The sequence below is a fragment of the Stegostoma tigrinum genome, chromosome 4, assembly GCF_030684315.1.
Source record: "Stegostoma tigrinum isolate sSteTig4 chromosome 4, sSteTig4.hap1, whole genome shotgun sequence".
Classification (NCBI taxonomy): Eukaryota; Metazoa; Chordata; class Chondrichthyes; order Orectolobiformes; family Stegostomatidae; genus Stegostoma; species Stegostoma tigrinum.
This window is the reverse complement of record NC_081357.1, coordinates 76,422,837-76,443,617: the sequence shown is the minus strand read 5'-3', so window position 1 is coordinate 76,443,617 and position 20,781 is coordinate 76,422,837. Positions and strand designations below refer to the sequence as shown.

The 20,781-nt window shown below is 43.3% G+C and overlaps 1 protein-coding gene across 3 annotated transcripts in view; it reads left to right on the top strand.

Moving 5' to 3' along the window:
* The window catches only part of rhag (Rh associated glycoprotein), a 40,249-nt gene extending 21,844 nt beyond the window's left edge, over positions 1-18,405 (top strand). For 2 of the 3 annotated variants that reach the window (XM_059645439.1, XM_059645438.1), the window contains exons 6-10: positions 2,146-2,283; positions 7,517-7,650; positions 12,434-12,543; positions 13,958-14,031; positions 16,764-18,405. In XM_059645439.1, the coding sequence (XP_059501422.1) occupies positions 2,146-2,283; positions 7,517-7,650; positions 12,434-12,543; positions 13,958-14,031; positions 16,764-16,841 (534 nt within the window). In that variant the 3' untranslated portion in view covers positions 16,842-18,405. The remainder of the gene's footprint in view (positions 1-2,145; positions 2,284-7,516; positions 7,651-12,433; positions 12,544-13,957; positions 14,032-16,763) is intronic. The other variant, XM_059645440.1, reaches the window with a different exon arrangement.
* Positions 18,406-20,781: the final 2,376 nt, after the last annotated feature.

The following is a 20,781-nucleotide window of genomic DNA, read 5'->3' as shown; positions in this document are numbered from 1 at the left end:
TTCGTCTTGCTATACTACAGCATATCTCTAGGTTACTCTAGGTCAAGTCGGCATAAGAAGGGGGGAAGTGTTGGGTGTTCTAAAAGGCAAAACGTTGGACAAGTCCCCAGGTCTGGGTGGGATCTATCCCAGGTTACTGAGGGAACTGGGAGAGGAAATAGCTGGGGCCTTAACAGATATCTTTGCAGCATCCTTGAGCACGGGTGACGTCTCGGAGGGCTGGAGAATCTCTAATGTTGTCCCCTTGTTTAAGAAGGTTAGCAAGGATAATTCAGGTAATTATAGACCGGTGAGCCTGACGACAGTGGTGGGGGAAGCTGCTGGACAAGATACTGAGGGATAGGATCTATTTACATTTGGAAGAAAATGGGCTTTTTAGAGATAGGCAGCATGGTTTTGTGCCGGCAAGGTCATGTCTTAGCAACATAATAGAATTCTTTGAGGAAGTGACAAAGTTGAGGGAAGGGCTATAGATGTCAAATACATGGACTTCAGTAAGGCATTTGCTAATGTTCCCCATGATAGCCTGATGGAGAAGGTGAAGTCCCATGGGTCCAGGTTGTACTAGCTAGATGTATAGAGAACTGGCTGGGCAACAGGAGACAGAGGCTTGTAGTGGAAGGGAGTTTCTCAAAATGGAGAACTGTGACCAGTGGTGTTCCACAGGGATCTATGTTGGGACAACAGTTGTTTTTGATCCACATAAATGATCAGAAGGAAGGTATAGATGGTCTGATTAGCAAGCTTGCAGATGACACTAAGATTGGTGGAGTAGCGGATAGTGAAGGGAACTGTCAGAGATTACAGCAGAATATAGATAGACTGGAGAGTTGGGCGGAGAAATAGCATTTGGAGTTCAATTCAGGCAAATGTGAGGTGATGCATTTTGGAAGGTCCAATTCAAGAGTGAACTATACGGTAAATGGAAAAGCCCTTGGGGAATATTGATGTACAGAGAGATCTGGGTGTTCAGGTCCATTGTATCCTCAAGGTGGCAATGCAGGTCAATAGAGTGGTCAAGAAGGTATACGGCATGCTTCCATTCATCGGACGGGGTATTGAGTACAAGAGTTGGCAGGTCATGTTGCAGTTGTATACGACTTTGGTTTGACCACATTTGGAATACTGTGTATGGTTCTGGCTGCCACATTAACAAAAGGATGTGGATGGTTTGGAGAGGGTGCTAGCTGTGGAGAGAGATTGAGTAGATTAGGATTATTTACATTAGAAAAACAGAGATTGAGGGGGACTTGATTGAGGTCTACAGAATCATGAGAGGCGTAGACAGACTGGATAGCAAGAAGCTTTTTTCCAGAGTGGGGGACTCAATTACTAGGGATCACGATTTCAAGGTGAGAGGGGAAAAGTTTAAGAGAGAGATGCGTGGAAAGTTCTTTACGCAGAGGATGGTGGGTGCCTGGAACGAGTTGCCAGCGGAGATGGTACAGGCAGGCACGATAGCATCATTTAAGATGTATCAAGACAGATACATGAATGGGCAGGGAATAGAGGGATACAGATCTTTGGAAAATAGGCGACAGGTTTAGATAGAGGATTTGGATCGGTGCAGGCTTGGAGGGCCAAAGGGCCTGTTCCTGTGCTGTAATTTTCTTTGTTCTTTGTAAATCAATGTTTGGGAATTTGAGAAGGGAAGGATTTTGTGGATGTGAATTTCATCTGGGTGGCCAAATGGTATTTTCTAACACAAGGGTAATACAATTCAAGATGAACTTTCCCATCCGATGTCCTTCTGTTGGACTTCAGTTAGACATTAAGTGTAGCATTGATAGTTTTTAATGAGGCAGTGCACACAGCTACTGACTTTTTTTAAACAAATCAATGTTCACCCTAACTTGTAGGGTAATTAAATCTGTATAAAGAATTTAAATGATTGTGCACCACCATATTATTTTTAATCCAGTTCATGGTGAAATATGTATTTACATTTCTATGAGTTTAATTTATTTTTTTGACATTTTCTAATCAAAGAAAATTAATTCTGACAGGCACATCTTCCAAAATGACAATGTTTGAAGCAACTCTTTATTCTGACTGATTCTTACAAATTATGCTGATTCTAGCATGTCAAGCAAATTTTGACTTGATGTATCTCAAATGAAGTTAGTGCTTACTTTCTTTGTGCAGGTCCACATACAAAATGCTACTCTGGCAGGTGGTGTAGCTGCTGGGACCTCTGCTGACATGATGATCTACCCTTATGGAAGTCTGTTGATTGGATTTACAGCTGGAATAATCTCCACTGTTGGATTTAAATATCTGACAGTAGGTTCTGATTTTTGCATTATTAAATCTGTGATTTTGTGAAAGTGTATACTTTCACCTTGGTTTGGAGCGAATTGATCAAGTTGAAGATCTCTCCATGTATAAAACCCATTATTAAACTCCTATATGTGAATGATCCATGTTACAATTCATAACACATGATATCAGCAAAAATTGCAACTTGATTTCCTCTTTTGAAAAACATATTAAAATGCAAATTTTATGCAGAAATTTGCTTGTAACAAAACATGTTGGAAAAATTTCACTGTAATCATTATTGCTGAGAATAACATTTATTTACCATCATTACAAGCTGGCTAAATAAATAAACATACCAATTAAAATGCTGAATTAAGAGTATAGATCCCCATGGCTAAAAATTATTACTCATTTTAACCCTGAAAATAGTCGAGAAATGCTGGAAAAGTAACACCGAACTCATGGCAACCATTATTATTAATGTATGAAAAGACTAGCAGTCTGTAGAGGAGAGAGAAATGAATGATTTGTGCCATTCTACTTTTAACTTCACATAGATGGAAACATACCATAAGACTACTCATAAACTTTGAAGAATTTCTGGATGATTGTTGTACATATGAATTAATCCTGCTGCAAATATTTAGAGATGGTATTTCATCTGTATGATGTGATTTATAATCCTGATATGAAGCTCAACCTTGAAGGTATAAAATAAGAAACAATTGAAACAATAGAATCTTAGACTGGCAGGCAGTAAATTGTTCCTGGAGATTTTTCAAATCAAATTTCTTAACATTATTCTTATTTTTCATTTCTTTTCTCTTCCTCGCTGTCTCAATATTTCTTTCCTTCTCTTCAATAATATTTCTGCCTCTTATGTGACTCTAATTCAGAAACAAAATCAGAAATTGCTGGAAAAGCTCAGCAATTCTGGCAGCATTTTTGTAGAGAAATCAGAGTTAGAGGTTCGGTTCCAGTGACCCTTCCCAGACCCAAAATGTTAACTTTGAGTTTCTCTACAGACGCTGCCAGACTTGCTGAGCTTGTCCAGGAACTTCTGTTTTTGTCTCTGATTTCCAGCATCTGCAATTCTTTTGGTTTTTATTGATTCTAATTCACTCTGTTCTCTTCTATCATTTGTTCTGTTTCTCTCTCCTTCCTGAAAATGCATTACTGAGAGGCATAGAGCCATAGGGATCTGCAGTACAGAAAAAACTGTACTATCGGTTTGGCCTATCACATCTACGCTGGTCAAAAAAAAGTGACTGTTCTAATCCCATTTTCCAGTACTTGACCTATAGCCTTGTAAGCCTTGCCTTTGCAGGTGCACATCTAAATACTTTTTAAATTTTACTGAGGGTGTCTGCCTCTACCAATCTTACAGGCAGTGATTTCCAGGCTCCCACCACACTTTGGGTGATAAGGCTTTCCTCACATCTCCTCTAAATCTTCTGCCTCTTACCTGAAATCTATGCCACCAGCCATTGATCCCTTCACCAAAGGAAAAGGTTTCATCCTGACTACCCTGCTTACGGAATCAAACAGTCTCGTGTAGAAGCAGGCCATTTTGCCTATCAAGTCCGCACCAATTCCCTGAAGAGCACCCGACCCACACCCACCACCAACCCTAACCCTGCATTTCCCGTCCTGACCCACCCCAATCCTACATGCCCTTCATAATTTTATGCACCTCAATCAGATAGAAGATAGATAAAGGAGAAGATAGATGGCGAGGAGACAGACAGGTCAAAGAGTCAGGGATGGAGCCAGTAAAGGTGAGTGTAGATGGGGAATTGGGGAGGGGATAGGTCAGTCCAGGGAGGACGGATAGTAAAGTGGGTGGGATGAGGCTAGTAGGTAGGAGATGGGGATGGGGCTTGAGGTGGGAGGAAGGACAGGTTAGGGAGCTGGGAACAAGGTGGGCTGGTTTTGGGATGAGTTTAGTGGAGGGGAGATTTTGAAGCTGATGAAGTCCACATTGATACCATTGGGCTGCAAGGTTCCATCTGTGTAAGTGAACATCTGCATGATGTGGAAAGTCTTCTTAGGGCCTGGGATGGGGGTGAGGGGGGAGGTGTAGCGGCAGGTGGAGCATTTCCTGTGGTTGAAGGGAAAAGTGCCAGGTATGGGGGGGCTGGAGGGCAGCATGGAGCGGACAAGGGACTCACAGAGAGTGGTCCCTCCGGAAAGCGGATAAAGGTGGGTAGGGAAAAATGACTTTGGTGGTAGGGTCAGATTGCAGATGGCGGAAGTGTCGGAGGATGATGCATTGGATCTGGAGGTTGGTGGGGTGGCACGTGAATGGGCAGCCCTCCGCACCCTCCACTCCAATCCCAAACTCACCATAAAACCCACAGACATGGAAAGTGCAGTTGTAGTATGGCACACTGACCTCTACATTGGCGAGGCCAGGCGCCAACTCTCCGACACCTTCTCCTACCACCTCCTTGATCAAAACATCATCTCCCAAACTCTCCACAACCTCATCACCCCAGGCGACCTCCCACCCACAGCCTCCAACCTCATTTTCCCCCAACCCCGCACCGCCCGCTTCTATCTCCTACCCAAAATCCACAAACCTGACGGCCTTGGTCGATCTATTGTCTCTGCCTGCTCCTGCCCCACTGAACTTATCTCCACCTATCTTGACTCCATTTTCTCTCCCTTGGTCCAGGAACTCCCTACCTACCACCATGACACCACCCACACCCTCCACCTCCTCCAAAACTTCCAATTTCCTGGTCCCCAACACCTCATCTTTACCATGGATGTCCAGTCCCTGTACACCTGCATTCCCCACGCAGATGGCCTAAAGGCCCTCTGCTTCTTCCTGTCCTGTAGCCTCAACCAGTCCCCCTCCACTAACACCCTCATCCGCCTAGCCGAATTCGTCCTCACCCTTAATAACTTTGCTTTCAATTCCTCCCACTTGCTACAGACAAAGGGGGTGGTCTTGGGTTACCACATGGGCTCAAGCAATGCCTGCCTCTTTGGAGGTTACGTGGAACAATTCCTCTTGCATAGCTACACTGGTCCTAAACCCCAACTCTTCCCCTGTTACATTGATGCCTGTATTGGTGCTGCCTCGTGCTTCCATGAGGAGCTTGAACAGTTCATCCATTTCACCAACGTCTTCCACGCCAACCTTAAGTTCACCTGGACCATCTCTGATATCTCTCTCTCCTTTCTGTACCTCTCTGTTTCTATCTCTGGCAACCACCTGGAAATTGATATTCATTTCAAGCCCACTGACTCCCACAGCTACCTAGAATACACCTCCTCCCACCCACCTTCCAGCAATAATGCCATCCCCTATTCCCAATTCTTTTGCCTCCCAGGATAAGGTATTCCATTCTCAAACATCTCAGATATCCTCTTTTTTCAAGGACTGCAACTTCCCCTGCTCAGTGGTCGAGAATGCCCTTGGCTGTGTCTCCTGCATTTCCCACCACTCATCCCTCAAACCCCCTCCCCACAATATCAACCAAAACAGAATCCCCCTCATCCTCATGTACCACCCCACCAACCTTCGGTTCCAACGCATCATCCTCCGACACTTCTGCCATCTGCAATCTGACCCTACCACCAAAGACATTTCTCCCTCCCCACCCTTATCTGCTTTCCGGAGGGACCACTCTCTCCATGAGTCCCTTGACCGCTCCACACTCCCCTCCAGCCTCACCACACCTGGCACGTTTCCCTGCAGCCGCGGGAAGTGCTACACCTGCTCCTACACCTCCTGCCTCATGCTCATCCCAGGCCCCAAGAAGACCTTCCACATCAAGCAGATGTTCACCTGCATATCGGCTAATTGGTATAGTGTATCTGCTGTTCCCGTTGTGGCCTCCTCTACATTGGGGAAACCAAGCATAGGCTTGGGGACCGCTTTACGGAACACATACGCTCGGTTTGCACTAAACAACTGCACCTCCCAGACGCAAACCATTTCAAATCCCCCTCCCATTCCTCAGATGACATGTCCGTCCTGGGCCTCCTGCAGTGCTACAACGATGCCACCCTAAGGTTGCAGGAACAGCACCCCACATTTCACTTGGGAACCCTGCAGCCCAATGGTATCAGCATGGAAATCGCAAGCTTCAAAATTTCCCCTCCTCCAACCGCACCCCAAAACCAGCCCAGCTTGTCCATGTCTCCCTAACCTGCCTTCCACCCACCTATCCCCTCCTCCTATCTCAAGCCCCACCCCATCTCCTGCTTAGTCACCTCATCCCGCCCCATTGACCTGTCCGTCCTCCCTGAAGTGACCTATCTCCTCCCTACCTCCCCAACTACACTCACCTTTACTGGCTCCACCCAGCCTCTTTGGCCCCTCTCCACCTATCTTCTGCTTTATTCATCTTCTACCCACCTCTCCCTCTCTCCCAATTTATTTAGAAACCTCATTCCCCTCCCCCATTTCTGAACAAGGGTCTAGGCCCAAAATGTCAGTTTTCCTGCTCCGCTGATGCTGCTTGATTTGCTGTGTTCATCCAGCTCTACACCCTGGTATCTCAGATTCTCCAGCATCTGCAGTTCCTACAATCTCTGTGTTAGCAGATGGTTTAGGATCTCCCCTTAATAAATATTTTACCTGGCTCCTTAATAAGATTGACCTATGTGAGGAAAAGAAAATGTCAGGTAGAAGCTAAGAATGCTAATAATGCAAACTACTCTTAGCTATAGATAGCTAATAGATTCACAAACCTTATAATATTTTAAAAAATTAGAATGAGCTAATAAAACAAAAACTGATTTCAAAAGGTTTCAAAATGAAATGGAAGTAAAACAATTTTGATGGAAAATTTTGACAGGAAAAGTCATGTAATTCCATGTTAGTGTTAAGAGATGAAATAAGGAAGCCATTTTGAGCTTTGCTGTCTGGTTTGTAATGTGGTGCATTAGGTTTCTGATCATGACAGAACTGATCAAATTTACACCCCAATAACAGAACAGACAGAAGCAAGATGCTAAGCAAAATTATTCTGAACAAAGACCAGTTGCTGACCTAACACATTTCCAACAGCTTTAAAGGTTTTTTTATTTCTGCTTTTTCTTCATTTGACCTCAACACTTCTGCTTCTATAATGAGTGAATGATCGGCTAGCAAAGAGCTGAGATTGATTATGGGTAGATACGATTAGTTCACAAAATAAGGTTAGAAATTTATTTGTCACTTAAATAGAAAATGTTTACCATTCTCACTGAAAAAAACAGCACCAATTATTTTACTAAGATTTTTTTCTTTCTCCAGCCAATTTTTGCATCTAAACTGAAGATACATGATACCTGTGGTGTACACAATCTTCATGGCATGCCTGGAATACTTGGAGGTATAGCTGGTATAATTGCATCTGCCATGGCCAGTACAAATGTGTATGGTGTTGGGTGAGTTTTACTAGGGGACACAATTTATTGTGTTTTAAGTTTTAAACACTGTGCACAAATTTTGACCATTTATTTGGTAAATCAACCTTTAGCTATTAAAATGGAATACTAACTGGCATGTCGTCCTACCTCTCTTGGACTGTGACCCCAGCACCAGCCAGTAAGTTATTGAATTGCTAAGACTGCAACTGATCTCATCTCCTCTGGAAATTTTCCCTCTACAGACTTCAATCTCATTGTCCCATAAACTCAAATAACCCACCACTTCTTCCTTCCCAAGATCTGCAAACAGGGCTACTGTAGTAGACTCACCATTTCAGTGTGTTTGTTCCATGTAACTGATTTTTTCTTAATTATTTTATCCCCTTTTGTCTCACTTCATCCTCAGTATCCACATAGTTCTAATAAGGCTCAATATATGCTTGAGAAATAGTATCAATTAGGCATGATATAAAGTGGAATTCAATCCAGTTCAATTGTAATCTTTGCCCCATTTGGGAGGATAACTATTGTTAATCGTGTTTTTTTTTGCATTCACACATTTATTGAACACATGTGATAATGGGAACTGCAGAAGCTGGAGAATCCTAGATAACAAAGTGTGGAGCTGGATGAACACAGCAGGCCAAGCAGCATCTCAGGAGCACAAAAGCTGACGTTTTAGGCCTAGACCCTTCATCAGAGAGCTCTCTGATGAAGGGTCTAGGCCCAAAACGTCAGCTTTTGTGCTCCTGAGATGCTGCTTGGCCTGCTGTGTTCATCCAGCTCCACACTTTGTTATCTTCTATTGAACACATCTTTGTTTATTTGTTCTAATACCACCATTTTGCCTTGCATCATCATTACTTGGCGTTAAGAGTAGAAACTGAGAATTTTTTCACCTTTTGCAATGCAAACTTTTCTATACTTTTCCATTCTCTTTTTTGAAGAGTACATCTTTTTATTTCCTTTGATTTTATTCTGCAGACTAAATAAAAATAGAAGATCCTGGTTTAAACAAAGAAGGCTGTGTAAAGAGGTGGCTGCAGTTTTAAAAATCATGTTTATGTAGTTTACTATGAGTTACATACAATGCTACTTTTCTCTGCAACAGTGAGACAGAGAGTAGATACCCTGGAGTAAAAGGGATTTGATCTGAAGGGAATAATTTCTTGACAACATCTTGATTAGCTTCTTACAAAGTGACTATGGCTTGTGTGGAGCCAGAGCAGCAAAGAACCATCTAATCTACAAAGAGAAAGTGTAAACAAAATCTCACTCTCTCCTTGTGTGGAGATACCAGGAACAGCTAGCTGCCTTCCAGTCCCACTCACCTTTTTCTGTAAGTCACCTACTGAAGGAAGAATAAAACATGCTTAAATGCAATGAAAGGATTAATTTTCAACCAGTGAATGAAAGAGTATCAGTATGCAAACATCTTCATGCTAACAACAAAGAACTAAAATAAACAAATTATTGCATGCTATGTTCCACAGTAGTGCCATCAAACTGTATTTCCTTAACGATTTTTCGATTTCCCACCCTCAATATCAGTTTCTTGTTTGTCTTTGAGTCTGTAAGTGTGAAGGGGGAAGTTTTTAAAAAAAGGAAAGTTTATGTATAAAGTTATGTTAGCAATCCACGTTTCCTAATTTCCATTAATTAAAGGCAACTTGATCGTAATATGCAGTTTTTTATGTTAAGTGCAGAAAACCCGTTCTTTTGGAAATAGTGGGAACTGCAAATGTTGGAGAATCTGAGATACCAAGGTGCAGAGCTGGATGAACACAGCAAGCCAAGCAGCATCAGAGGAGCATGAAGGCTGATGTTTCAGGCCTAGACCCTTCTTCAGAAACCCTTTTTCTGAAGAAGGGCCTAGGTCCAAAATGTCAGCTCCCTGTTCCTCTGATGCTGCTTGGCCAGCTGTGTTCATCCAGCTCTACACCTTGTTATCGAAGTTTTTTTTCTTTTAACTGGAATTCCTTAGTCAAGTAAATTGCAGACTGTTGTTTGGCTAAATATCTTTAAATGTGTAACAATTCCTGGAATGGAGAGGCTTGATTTTCAGAGCACTACCCTAGTGAGTTATAACACTACTTAATTTGGATTTTAAGCTCTTCTTCAGCCAAGTCAACCGCTGAATAGATATTTGGTGATTTAATAATCCCAATATTGCAGTAGGAAATTTGCACTATTGAAGTGCAATCTGGGCTAGGACAACAGTATTTCTTTTGTGATGGCTGCATCAGGAACTGAGCTTCTGTCAAATATTTTGTCCAGTTGTGATTTGGCAAAAAGCATGGGCACCAATTATCAGCTGGGTCGAATCAGAAAAGTTGTTTCAATGCTCTTTCCCAAGAAGATATGGGCTAAGGGAGCACCCAGACATTAGGTTGGGGCAGCACAGTGACTCACAGTGCCAGGGACTAGTGTTTGATGCCACCCTTGGGCAACATTCTGTGTGGAGATTGTACATTCTCCCTGTGTCTGTGTGGGATTCCTTCCACAGTCCAAAGATGTGGAGGTTAGATGGACTGACAATGCTAAATTGCCCAAAAAGGTGTACGTTGCTTGGATTAGTCATGGAAAATGCTGGTGAAGGTGCAGCACTCCAAAAACTTGTGATTTCAAAAAAACCTGGCAGACTATAACCTGGTGTCATGTGACGTCTGACCTTACAATATTCCAGTTGGTTTCTTTACTTACTTGCACAGACTTTATGACCATTAGATTTGTTATCAGTAATATCCCCATCTCTATATCTCAAGGTCCAAACCTCATAGTTTGAGATAACATGGAACTGTGACTGGATGTCCCAAACTGTTTTGCTTGAGTTTAGCACTAAGGTAATGGTATTGTACCACTCCCAGAATTTTTAGCCCACTCTGTGCTCTGATCTGATGTAGTACAACATACTTAGTCTCACTTCTTGGCTCAAGTAAGGTCAATGTCCTTTTCCTCTCTAAATTTCATTTCAGGCTTTCTTACACAGTGAGATCTTAGTTGAACTGTTTTTTTTCTCATAACCATGGGTTCTGACTTCTTGTTCCTTAACCAGAATTTTGACCCTGACTTTAAGGTAAACACACTGTTCTCTACGTCTTTTAGCAAATCTACTGCTTTCTATTTTTCCACAGTTCTTTTATCATCTCCTGATCCTGAAAGAATAATTTTTCCTTGTGATTATAATCTAAAATTATAATTATAATACATATTCAACCTCCACCCCATTAACAGTTCCACTGGTTAATCTTGCACTGAAATCGAATCATACCTTACAGACAATGTCCCAGTCAACACCATCAACATCCTTAGTTATGTCCTATTCAAACATCAGGACAGACCCATCAGTAGCTCTGGCACAGTAGTATAAAGTTGGGAGGGAATTGACTTGGAAGTCCTCAACATTTGCTCTAAACCCCATGATGTTTCATGACTTAGGTCCAAAATGAGCAAGGAAACCTTCTGCTCATTACCACCGACCACACCACCTCTACTAACTCAGTTGGTCAAGTCCTAAAAGGCATATCTGCCTGGTTGGTTCTGCAGCAGGCAAAGAGGGTATCAATATGAAGGAAAATCAACTCGAACTCATCATCACCAGTCTACTTTTCACAAATGACATCCATGACAGCCTTAGTAGATGTGACAACCACACAGTCCTTGTGGAGGTGAAGACCTAGCTTGACACTTAGGATTCTATTGTGGAGTACCACCCAGTAAATGGGATAGATTTCAAACAGATCCAGCAATTCACAACTTAGTAACCATGAGGCACGGTGTGCTAGCGGATTGTAACCACTATCTGTAACGTCAAGGCCTGGTATTTCCCCCACTCCACCATAATTATTAACCTGGGAGATCAATGCTGATTCTAGGAAGAATGCAGGAGAACATGCCAAAAGCAACAGCAGGCATACTTAAAATGTAGATGTCAACCTGGTAAAGCAACAATACAGGACTACCTTCATGCCAAACAACTAAGCAATAATTGATGGACAGAGCTAAATAACCCGCAACTAACCAATTACGTCTAACCTCTGCAGTCATACTACTCCCATTGTGAGTGGTAGTGGATAATTAAACAACTCACTGGACAAGGACTTTCAAGAAATATCTCCAATTCAATCATGGGGTAGCCCAGCACTTCAGTGCAAACTATCACAATGAAGTATTTGCAACAACCTTGATTGTAGAGCATCATGACGGAAAATGTTAAGTTCTTTTAATTTTTTAAAAAGAGTGTTACTTTAAATGTTGAGAGATTGGGGAATTCTGTGGTACAAAATAACTTGGGTGTTCCAGCTAGTATACAGGTAGAGCACATAATCAAGAAGGCCAAATTTAGTTACTTGTGACAAAGGAACAATGATTCGTGGTGATCACAGAGGATAAGCAGCATCTATGGAGAGAACACAAGATAACATTTCGAAAAGTCTAGATGACTCTTCATCACAGTCGTCTTCAAAGTTAAAACATTGTTTTAAAATTAGGTGTGACCTTTTAAGGATGGAGATAAGAAGAATTCCTTTCTCTCAGAGTTGTGCAATGTTGGAACTCTGCCTCAGAAAGTAGTGGAAGTAGGGCACTGCGAGTGTTTTTAAAGTGGAAATGCGTAGATTCTTGTTTGGCAGGAGAAACAAAAATTTTCAGGGATAGATTAGAATGTTTATTCAGAGCACAGAGGAGCCATGATCTTATTCAATGGTACAGTAGGTTTGAAATGCTAATGGCTTATGTTTGCTGTTAATTAATATGTTTGTAAAAAGCAGAATTTCTAATGTTTAACATATTTGTTTGTTAGACTTGGCCTAACGTTCCCAGCAAGAAGAACTGGTATTCTACAGGCTGGATATCAAGCTGCTGGATTAGGTGCATCCCTTGCTCTGGCCCTTATTGGAGGGACCATCACAGGTCAGAAACCACAACACAACCAATATTTCTTTTTTGGTGAATAGCTTAATTACAATCTTCAGCGTGATGCACTCACAACAGTTAATTTAACAATCAATCAAGTAGAAAAAGAATACTTGTTTTGTAATCAGTAACTAGGCTTTGACTTTGATGGAGGCCAAAGATCCATTTGTTATCCATTATAAATTATTAATATATAAAGCTATCCTCCTCTACTGAAATTAATTATGATAATTATTCAAATTGTCTTGTTTTATAGGCCTGAAGGTCTAATTGTCAAGATGATGATATGAAATTACAGGTTTACATGTTACAATATAACTCATGGCAACTCATTTTGCTAGAATTATGATTTGTACACAGAAATGTGGGATAAGAAGATACATATTCAATGTCAAATTGAAACTACATTAGTTAAATCATTTTGAGTTGAAACTCATGTTTTCAATCAAATTCTGTAAATGAAAGATTAACTACCAAAGACAAATGGACCTGCCTCAACAATATATTCTGCTTGGCTTACATGGTATTTCCTTGTTCACTGTGAATAAAGCACATTGACTGCTTTATCAACTAAATAATGTACTTTTGATACACTTGTGGCAGGCAGTAAGAATTGGAGGGTTTCTCTGTCAGCTACATCTGCAATGGAACAGCTTCCCCATGTTAGAAGACTCTATGCCAAGATCAAAATATCATCTTTTATTCCAAGGGACTACCCTATATCCACACACTACCTTAAGTATATAGTCATAGGAGTGGTTAGCAAATCAAATGTCCTAATGAACACTTGTACAAATCAGTCCAATTTTTTTAAAAATGAAGTGAGGAATTCAGACTAGACTAGATTTAGATGAACTACAGCACAGCCTTTTCTAAATTAGGTGAAAAATCTCAGAATGTTTTTCTGTATATATGTATAATAGTAGCTTATAATATTTTTTATCTTATTGTGGTCTTCTGCGAAAGGGCATATAGACCATTCATCTTTGTTACGTCTATCCTATTACTACAAAAGACATCACGGCAGGTGAATGTTAATTATACAAAAATATACATTCATTCACACAATTAATTAAAATGTTTTATGAGATACCTACACCAGTCTCATCAATTTTTCATTTGGGTATTATCCCATTCTCAGCATTTTTCATTAACACAAAAATCAATATTGGACTACTACACTTTTCCACTGGAGTAAATAGAATATTATGCCAGTACCTTATAATTCAAAGGACTGATAACTACTTATAAGGCTAGCAAAAATATTATTCAAGAAGTAAATGTCAATGAACTAAGAACTGACTGACCATACATGATGAAATCCTTTCTTTTTACTGTGTGAAAGAATTAATGTCCTGAAAGGAGAGATAAATAATTATAACTTGAAAATATGCTTTTCCTTTCTTCACAGGTTTCATTCTATGTATTTCTCTTTGGGGACAGCCACCAGATCAAAATTGTTTTGATGATGATATTTACTGGGAGGTATGAAATTGTTACATATTCATATAAAATTTTATAGAAGGATAGCATCCTTTTTGTCTGTATTCATAACTTACAAGTAATTTTGCACTTAAACTGCTCATGCACTTACCTTTTGCTTTTAATACTTCAAATTTGGTATTATTTTTGATATCTTGAATTTTGAATTTCAAAAATGATTATTTAATAGACATATACAGTTTAGTGCTAATTTAGTGCTAGAGAAAGAACACCTCAAAGAGATAATAGGTTAATGGTATTCATCTACATTATAACTGCAACAGGCAGTCAGTCCACCTATGGTCTCATGTTCAACTATTCCATACATGTCCCAAGAGAACACAATGTAGAAACCAAGTACAAACCGTTCAAATAAATTCTAGGGTAGGATCATGCATAGAGGTAAGCATTAATTATGTGATCCATTCAAAAACTGCGTCAGAGATAATGGGAACTGCAGATGCTGGAGAATTCCAAGATAATAAAATGTGAGGCTGGATGAACACAGCAGGCCAAGCAGCATCTCAGGAGCACAAAAGCTGACGTTTCGGGCCTAGACCCTTCATCAGAGAGGGGGATGGGGAGAGGGAACTGGAATAAATAGGGAGAGAGGGGGAGGCGGACCGAAGATGGAGAGTGAAGAAGATAGGTGGAGAGAGTATAGGTGGGGAGGTAGGGAGGGGATAGGTCAGTCCAGGGAAGACGGACAGGCCAAGGAGGTGGGATGAGGTTAGTAGGTAGCTGGGGGTGCGGCTTGGGGTGGGAGGAAGGGATGGGTGAGAGGAAGAACCGGTTAGGGAGGCAGAGACAGGTTGGACTGGTTTTGGGATGCAGTGGGTGGGGGGGGGAAGAGCTGGGCTGGTTGTGTGGTGCAGTGGGGGGAGGGGACGAACTGGGCTGGTTTAGGGATGCAGTAGGGGAAGGGGAGATTTTGAAACTGGTGAAGTCCACATTGATACCATATGGCTGCAGGGTTCCCAGGCGGAATATGAGTTGCTGTTCCTGCAACCTTCGGGTGGCATCATTGTGGCAGTGCAGGAGGCCCATGATGGACATGTCATCTAGAGAATGGGAGGGGGAGTGGAAATGGTTTGCGACTGGGAGGTGCAGTTGTTTGTTGCGAACTGAGCGGAGGTGTTCTGCAAAGCGGCCCCGAAGCCTCCGCTTGGTTTCCCCAATGTAGAGGAAGCCGCACCAGGTACAGTGGATACAGTATACCACATTGGCAGATGTGCAGGTGAACCTCTGCTTAATGTGGAATGTCATCTTGGGGCCTGGGATAGGGGTGAGGGAGGAGGTGTGGGGGCAAGTGTAGCATTTTACAACGCATCATCCTCCGACACTTCCGCCATTTACAATCCGACCCCACCACCCAAGACATTTATCCATCCCCACCCCTGCCTGCTTTCCGGAGAGACCACTCTCTCCGTGACTCCCTTGTTCGCTCCACACTGCCCTCCAACCCCACCACACCCGGCACCTTCCCCTGCAACCGCAGGAAATGCTACACTTGCCCCCACACCTCCTCCCTCACCCCTATCCCAGGCCCCAAGATGACATTCCACAATAAGCAGAGGTTCACCTGCACATCTGCCAATGTGGTATACTGCATCCACTGTACCCGGTGCGGCATCCTCTACATTGAGGAAACCAAGCGGAGGCTTGGGGACTGCTTTGCAGAACACCTCCGCTCAGTTCGCAACAAACAACTGCACCTCCCAGTCGCAAACCATTTCCACTCCCCATCCCATTCTCTAGATGACATGTCCATCATGGGCCTCCTGCAGTGCCACAATGATGCCACCCGAAGGTTGCAGGAACAGCAACTCATATTCCGCCTGGGAACCCTGCAGCCATATGGTATCAATGTGGACTTCACCAGTTTCAAAATCTCCCCTTCCCCTACTGCATCCCTAAACCAGCCCAGTTTGTCCCCTCCCCCCACTGCACCACACAACCAGCCCAGCTCTTCCCCCCCCCCCACCCACTGCATCCCAAAACCAGTCCAACCTGTCTCTGCCTCCCTAACCGGTTCTTCCTCTCACCCATCCCTTCCTCCCACCCCAAGCCGCACCCCCATCTACCTACTAACCTCATCCCATCTCCTTGACCTGTCCGTCTTCCCTGGACTGACCTATCCCCTCCCTACCTCTCCACCTATACTCTCTCCACCTATCTTCTTCACTCTCCATCTTCGGTCCGCCTCCCCCTCTCTCCCTATTTATTCCAGTTCCCTCTCCCCATCCCCCTCTCTGATGAAGGGTCTAGGCCCGAAATGTCAGCTTTTGTGCTCCTGAGATGCTGCTTGGCCTGCTGTGTTCATCCAGCCTCACATTCAAAAACTGCACTTGGTTAGCCCAGTATGCTTGATATGAGTTCTAAATCATTGTTATTCAATGATCCTCATATGTTATTTTATTTGTAAAAGTCTAATCACACGTTTACATAATGACGTATCTTATTAATATTTATCAAGTGCAAGATCTAATGTAGATGGGATCTAAATGTATGGTTTTACACAACAATTACGTATTAAATTGCAAAATTTTGATCAAGTACCCTGTTACTTGGCATGTGAGACACAAGTTCAAATTCCTCGATGATAGCTTTAGCCATGACTTTCGATTCAGGAATAAAATTGTAAACTGACAGCATAAATGAAAAGTTCAATGGATTTGCATAATCAAAGCTTTTTGTTTCTCTTTCATGGTAGTGATTCTTTTACTTATTTGCAGGTGCCAGACGGTGAAACTGAAAATGAAAATCTACTTTCTTCAGAACATGGAAGGCAGAATACTAATGCTGAAGCATGAACAAGCATGATGTTTTTTTAGAAAAATGTCATCAACATTTAACGCTTGCCAAATGGAAATCAAAAACACTAATATTTCACCCAAAATATTTTATATAACATTTTTTATTTAAATACATAAAAAAGCAGTCTGAGAATTATATTAGAAATAATTTACTGTGCTATTTTGTACGGTAAAATAACTTGATAAAAATACAAAATATGCTCTCCTTTGATAATATCCAGGCTTTTTTCTATTTCTTTTTATTCATATAGTTCTTAATTTTCTAGTGCTCTGTTTGATTTGCTTATATGTAACACAGAATTCTTTTTTATTGTAGTTGCAGAAAGGCAAGACATCACGTTATTGTGGATTCAAATACACTGCAGGACTCCAGTTTAATTACAGTAAATTAAATACAGAGAGTGTTTTGCATTGCTAAAAGTTGATTGGTATAGATTCTTGATAATCAAGGGAATGAAAGTTTATCAGGGATAAGTGGAAATGTGATGTGATCCCATTGAATGGTGGAACAGGCATAAGGGAATGAGTGGTCTAATGCTCCTAATTCAGATGTGCATACATATGTTCATAAAGCTGTTCTGGTATGTTAAAACCAAGTTACTATCTGGCTGGTCTCATGGATTCTGTAGCACATTTTGAAGAAATCTAGGGAGTGCTCCCAGTTTTTGAACCAGTGTTAATTCATTTAACCAACATGACAAAAACACAGTACTTGATTACTCATTTCAGTTCTGTTTGTGAGGCTTCAATGTGACGTGGATCTGTCTAATGTAAGATACATAAGAACAGTGACTATACCTCATATATAAAAAAAAAATTATTACTTGTGAGACAATTGGGATACTTTCAGCATCTGAAAAGCTTTATATGTATGGCATTTTTTTAAATCTTAGCTACAGAATACATATTAGAGCAGTGGGATAAATAGTAAAGTTAATCTGTGCACTTCAATATGGAGTAGAAAATAGCAAAAGGTTCTCAGAGCTAACCAGTATGCAAAGGTCACATTGGGAAGAGCATGTACAAGAACAGAACTGAGTTTGTTAAAATTCTTGTATGTCAAATAACCTACCACTACTGGACTTACATGTAGAATGGCCACTTCTAGACGCTGGAGAGACTAACTTTTAAAGTTTTTTTCTTCCTGATATGAAACTTTAACAAAATAATCATTCAAGTCTGAAGGTGGCAAACAAACTCAGATCAAAAAAGCAAAATTGCTTTACAGCAGTGATACTGACAGAAACTTTCCAACACAAATTCATTTACAAAATAAATTACATTTAGATAACATAGTGAATTGTTCCTATATGTTTGAGAAGAGTGCAGGAGAAATTAGTCAGATAACTAAAACCTTGTTTAAAGAGGTAGCTTTAAGGAATGTCTTACAGGACAATAGGATACAAGCTGGAGAGATGTGGAGAGAGAATTCCAAAGTTAACTGCCTAGACAGCTGAAGGATTTGTTAACCAAATGTGTAGTTAAGAAACTGTGGTTGAGGTGATGAACAGAAGGACCATAAAATGTGAGGCTGGATGAACACAGCAGGCCAAGCAGCATCTCAGGAGCACAAAAGCTGACGTTTCGGGCCTAGACCCTTCATCAGAGAGGGGGATGGGAAGAGGGTTCTGGAATAAATGGGGAGAGACGGGGAGGCGGACCGAAGATGGAGAGAAAAGAAGATAGGTGGAGAGGGTATATGTGGGGAGGTAGGGAGGGGATAGGTCAGTCCAGGGAAGACGGACAGGTCAAGGAGGTGGGATGAGGTTAGTAGGTAGATGGGGGTGCGGCTTGGGGTGGGAGGAAGGGATGGGTGAGAGGAAGAACAGGTTAGGGAGGCAGAGACAGGTTGGACTGGTTTTGGGATGCAGTGGGTGGAGGGGAAGAGCTAGGCTGGTTGTGTGGTGCAGTGGGGGGAGGGATCAAACTGGGCTGGTTTAGGGATGCGGTGGGGGAAGGGGAGATTTTGAAACTGGTGAAGTCCACATTGATACCATTGGGCAGCAGGGTTCCCAGGCGGAATATGAGTTGCTGTTCCTGCAACCTTCGGGTGGCATCATTGTGGCAGTGCAGGTGGCCCATGATGGACATGTCATTTAAAGAATGGGAGGGGGAGTGGAAATGGTTTGCGACTGGGAGGTGCAGTTGTGTGTTGCAAACTGAGCGGAGGTGTTCTGCAAAGCGGTCCCCAAGCCTCCACTTGGTTTCCCCAATGTAGAGGAAGCCACACCGGGTACAGTGGATGCAGTATACCACATTGGCAGATGTGCAGGTGAACCTCTGCTTAATGTGGAATGTCATCTTGGGGCCTGGGATGGGGCTGAGGGAGGAGGTGTGAGGGCAAGTGTAGCATTTCCTGCGGTTGCAGGGGAAGGTGCTGGGGTTGGAGGGCAGTGTGGAGCGAACAAGGGAGTCACGGAGAGAGTGGTCTCTCCAGAAAGCAGGCAGGGGTGGGGATGGAAAAATGTCTTGGGTGGTGGGGTCGGATTGTAGATGGCGGAAGTGTCGGAGGATGATGCGTTGTATCCGGAGGTTGGTGGGGTGGTGTGTGAGAGCGAAGGGGATCCTCTTTGGGCGGTTGTGGCGGGGGCGGGTTGTGAGGGAAGTGTCGCGGGAAATGCGGGAGACGCGGTCAAGGGCGTTCTCGATCACTGTGGGGGGAAAGTTGCGGTCCTTGAAGTACTTGGACATCTGGGATGTGCGGGAGTGGAATGTCTTATCGTGGGAGCAGATGCGGCGGAGGCGGAGGAATTGGGAATAGGGGATGGAATTTTTGCAGGAGGGTGGGTGGGAGGAGGTGTATTCTAGGTAGCTGTGGGAGTCGGTGGGCTTGAAATGGACATCAGTTACAAGCTGGTTGCCTGAGATGGAGACTGAGAGGTCCAGGAAGGTGAGGGATGTGCTGGAGATGGCCCAGGTGAACTGAAGGTTGGGGTGGAAGGTGTTGGTGAAGTGGATGAACTGTTCGAGCTCCTCTGGGGAGCAAGAGGCAGCGCCGATACAGTCATCAATGTACCGGAGGAAGAGGTGGGGTTTGAGGCCTGTGTAGGTGCAGAAGAGGGACTGTTCCACGTAACCTACAAAGAGGCAGGCATAGCTGGGCCCCCTGCAGAACGGGCCGCCCTCCGCTCCCTCTGCTCCAACCCCAAACTCATCATCAAACCCGCAGACAAGGGTGGCGCAGTGGTAGTATGGCGCACTGACCTCTACATCGCCGAGGCCAGACGCCAACTCTCCAACACCACCTCCCACCGCCCCCTCGAACATGACCCCACACTCGAGCACCAAACCATCATCTCCAACACCATTCATGACATCAGCACCTCAGGGGACCTCCCACCCACAGCCTCCAACCTCATTGTTCCCCAACCCCGCATGGCCCGTTTCTATCTCCTTCCCAAAATCCACAAACCTGCCTGCCCCGGTCGACCCATCGTCTCAGCCTGCTCCTGCCCCACCAAACTCATTTCCACCTATCTGGACTCCATTTTCTCCCCTTTGGTCCAGGAACTCCCTACCTACGTCCGTGACATCACCCATGCCCTCCACCTCCTCCAGGACTTCCAATTCCCTGGCCCCCAACACCTCATCTTCACCATGGACGTCCAGTCCCTATACACCTGCATTCCGCACGCAGATGGCCTCAAGGCCCTCCGCTTCTTCCTGTCCCGCAGGCCCGACCAGTCCCCCTCCACCGACACCCTCATCCGCCTGGCCGAACTCGTCCTCACCCTCAACAACTTCTCTTTTGACTCCTCCCACTTCCTACAGACTAAGGGGGTGGCCATGGGCACCTGCATGGGCCCCAGCTATGCCTGCCTCTTTGTAGGTTACGTGGAACAGTCCCTCTTCCGCAACTACACAGGCCCCAAACCCCACCTCTTCCTCCGGTACATTGATGGCTGTATCGGCGCCACCTCTTGCTCCCCAGAGGAGC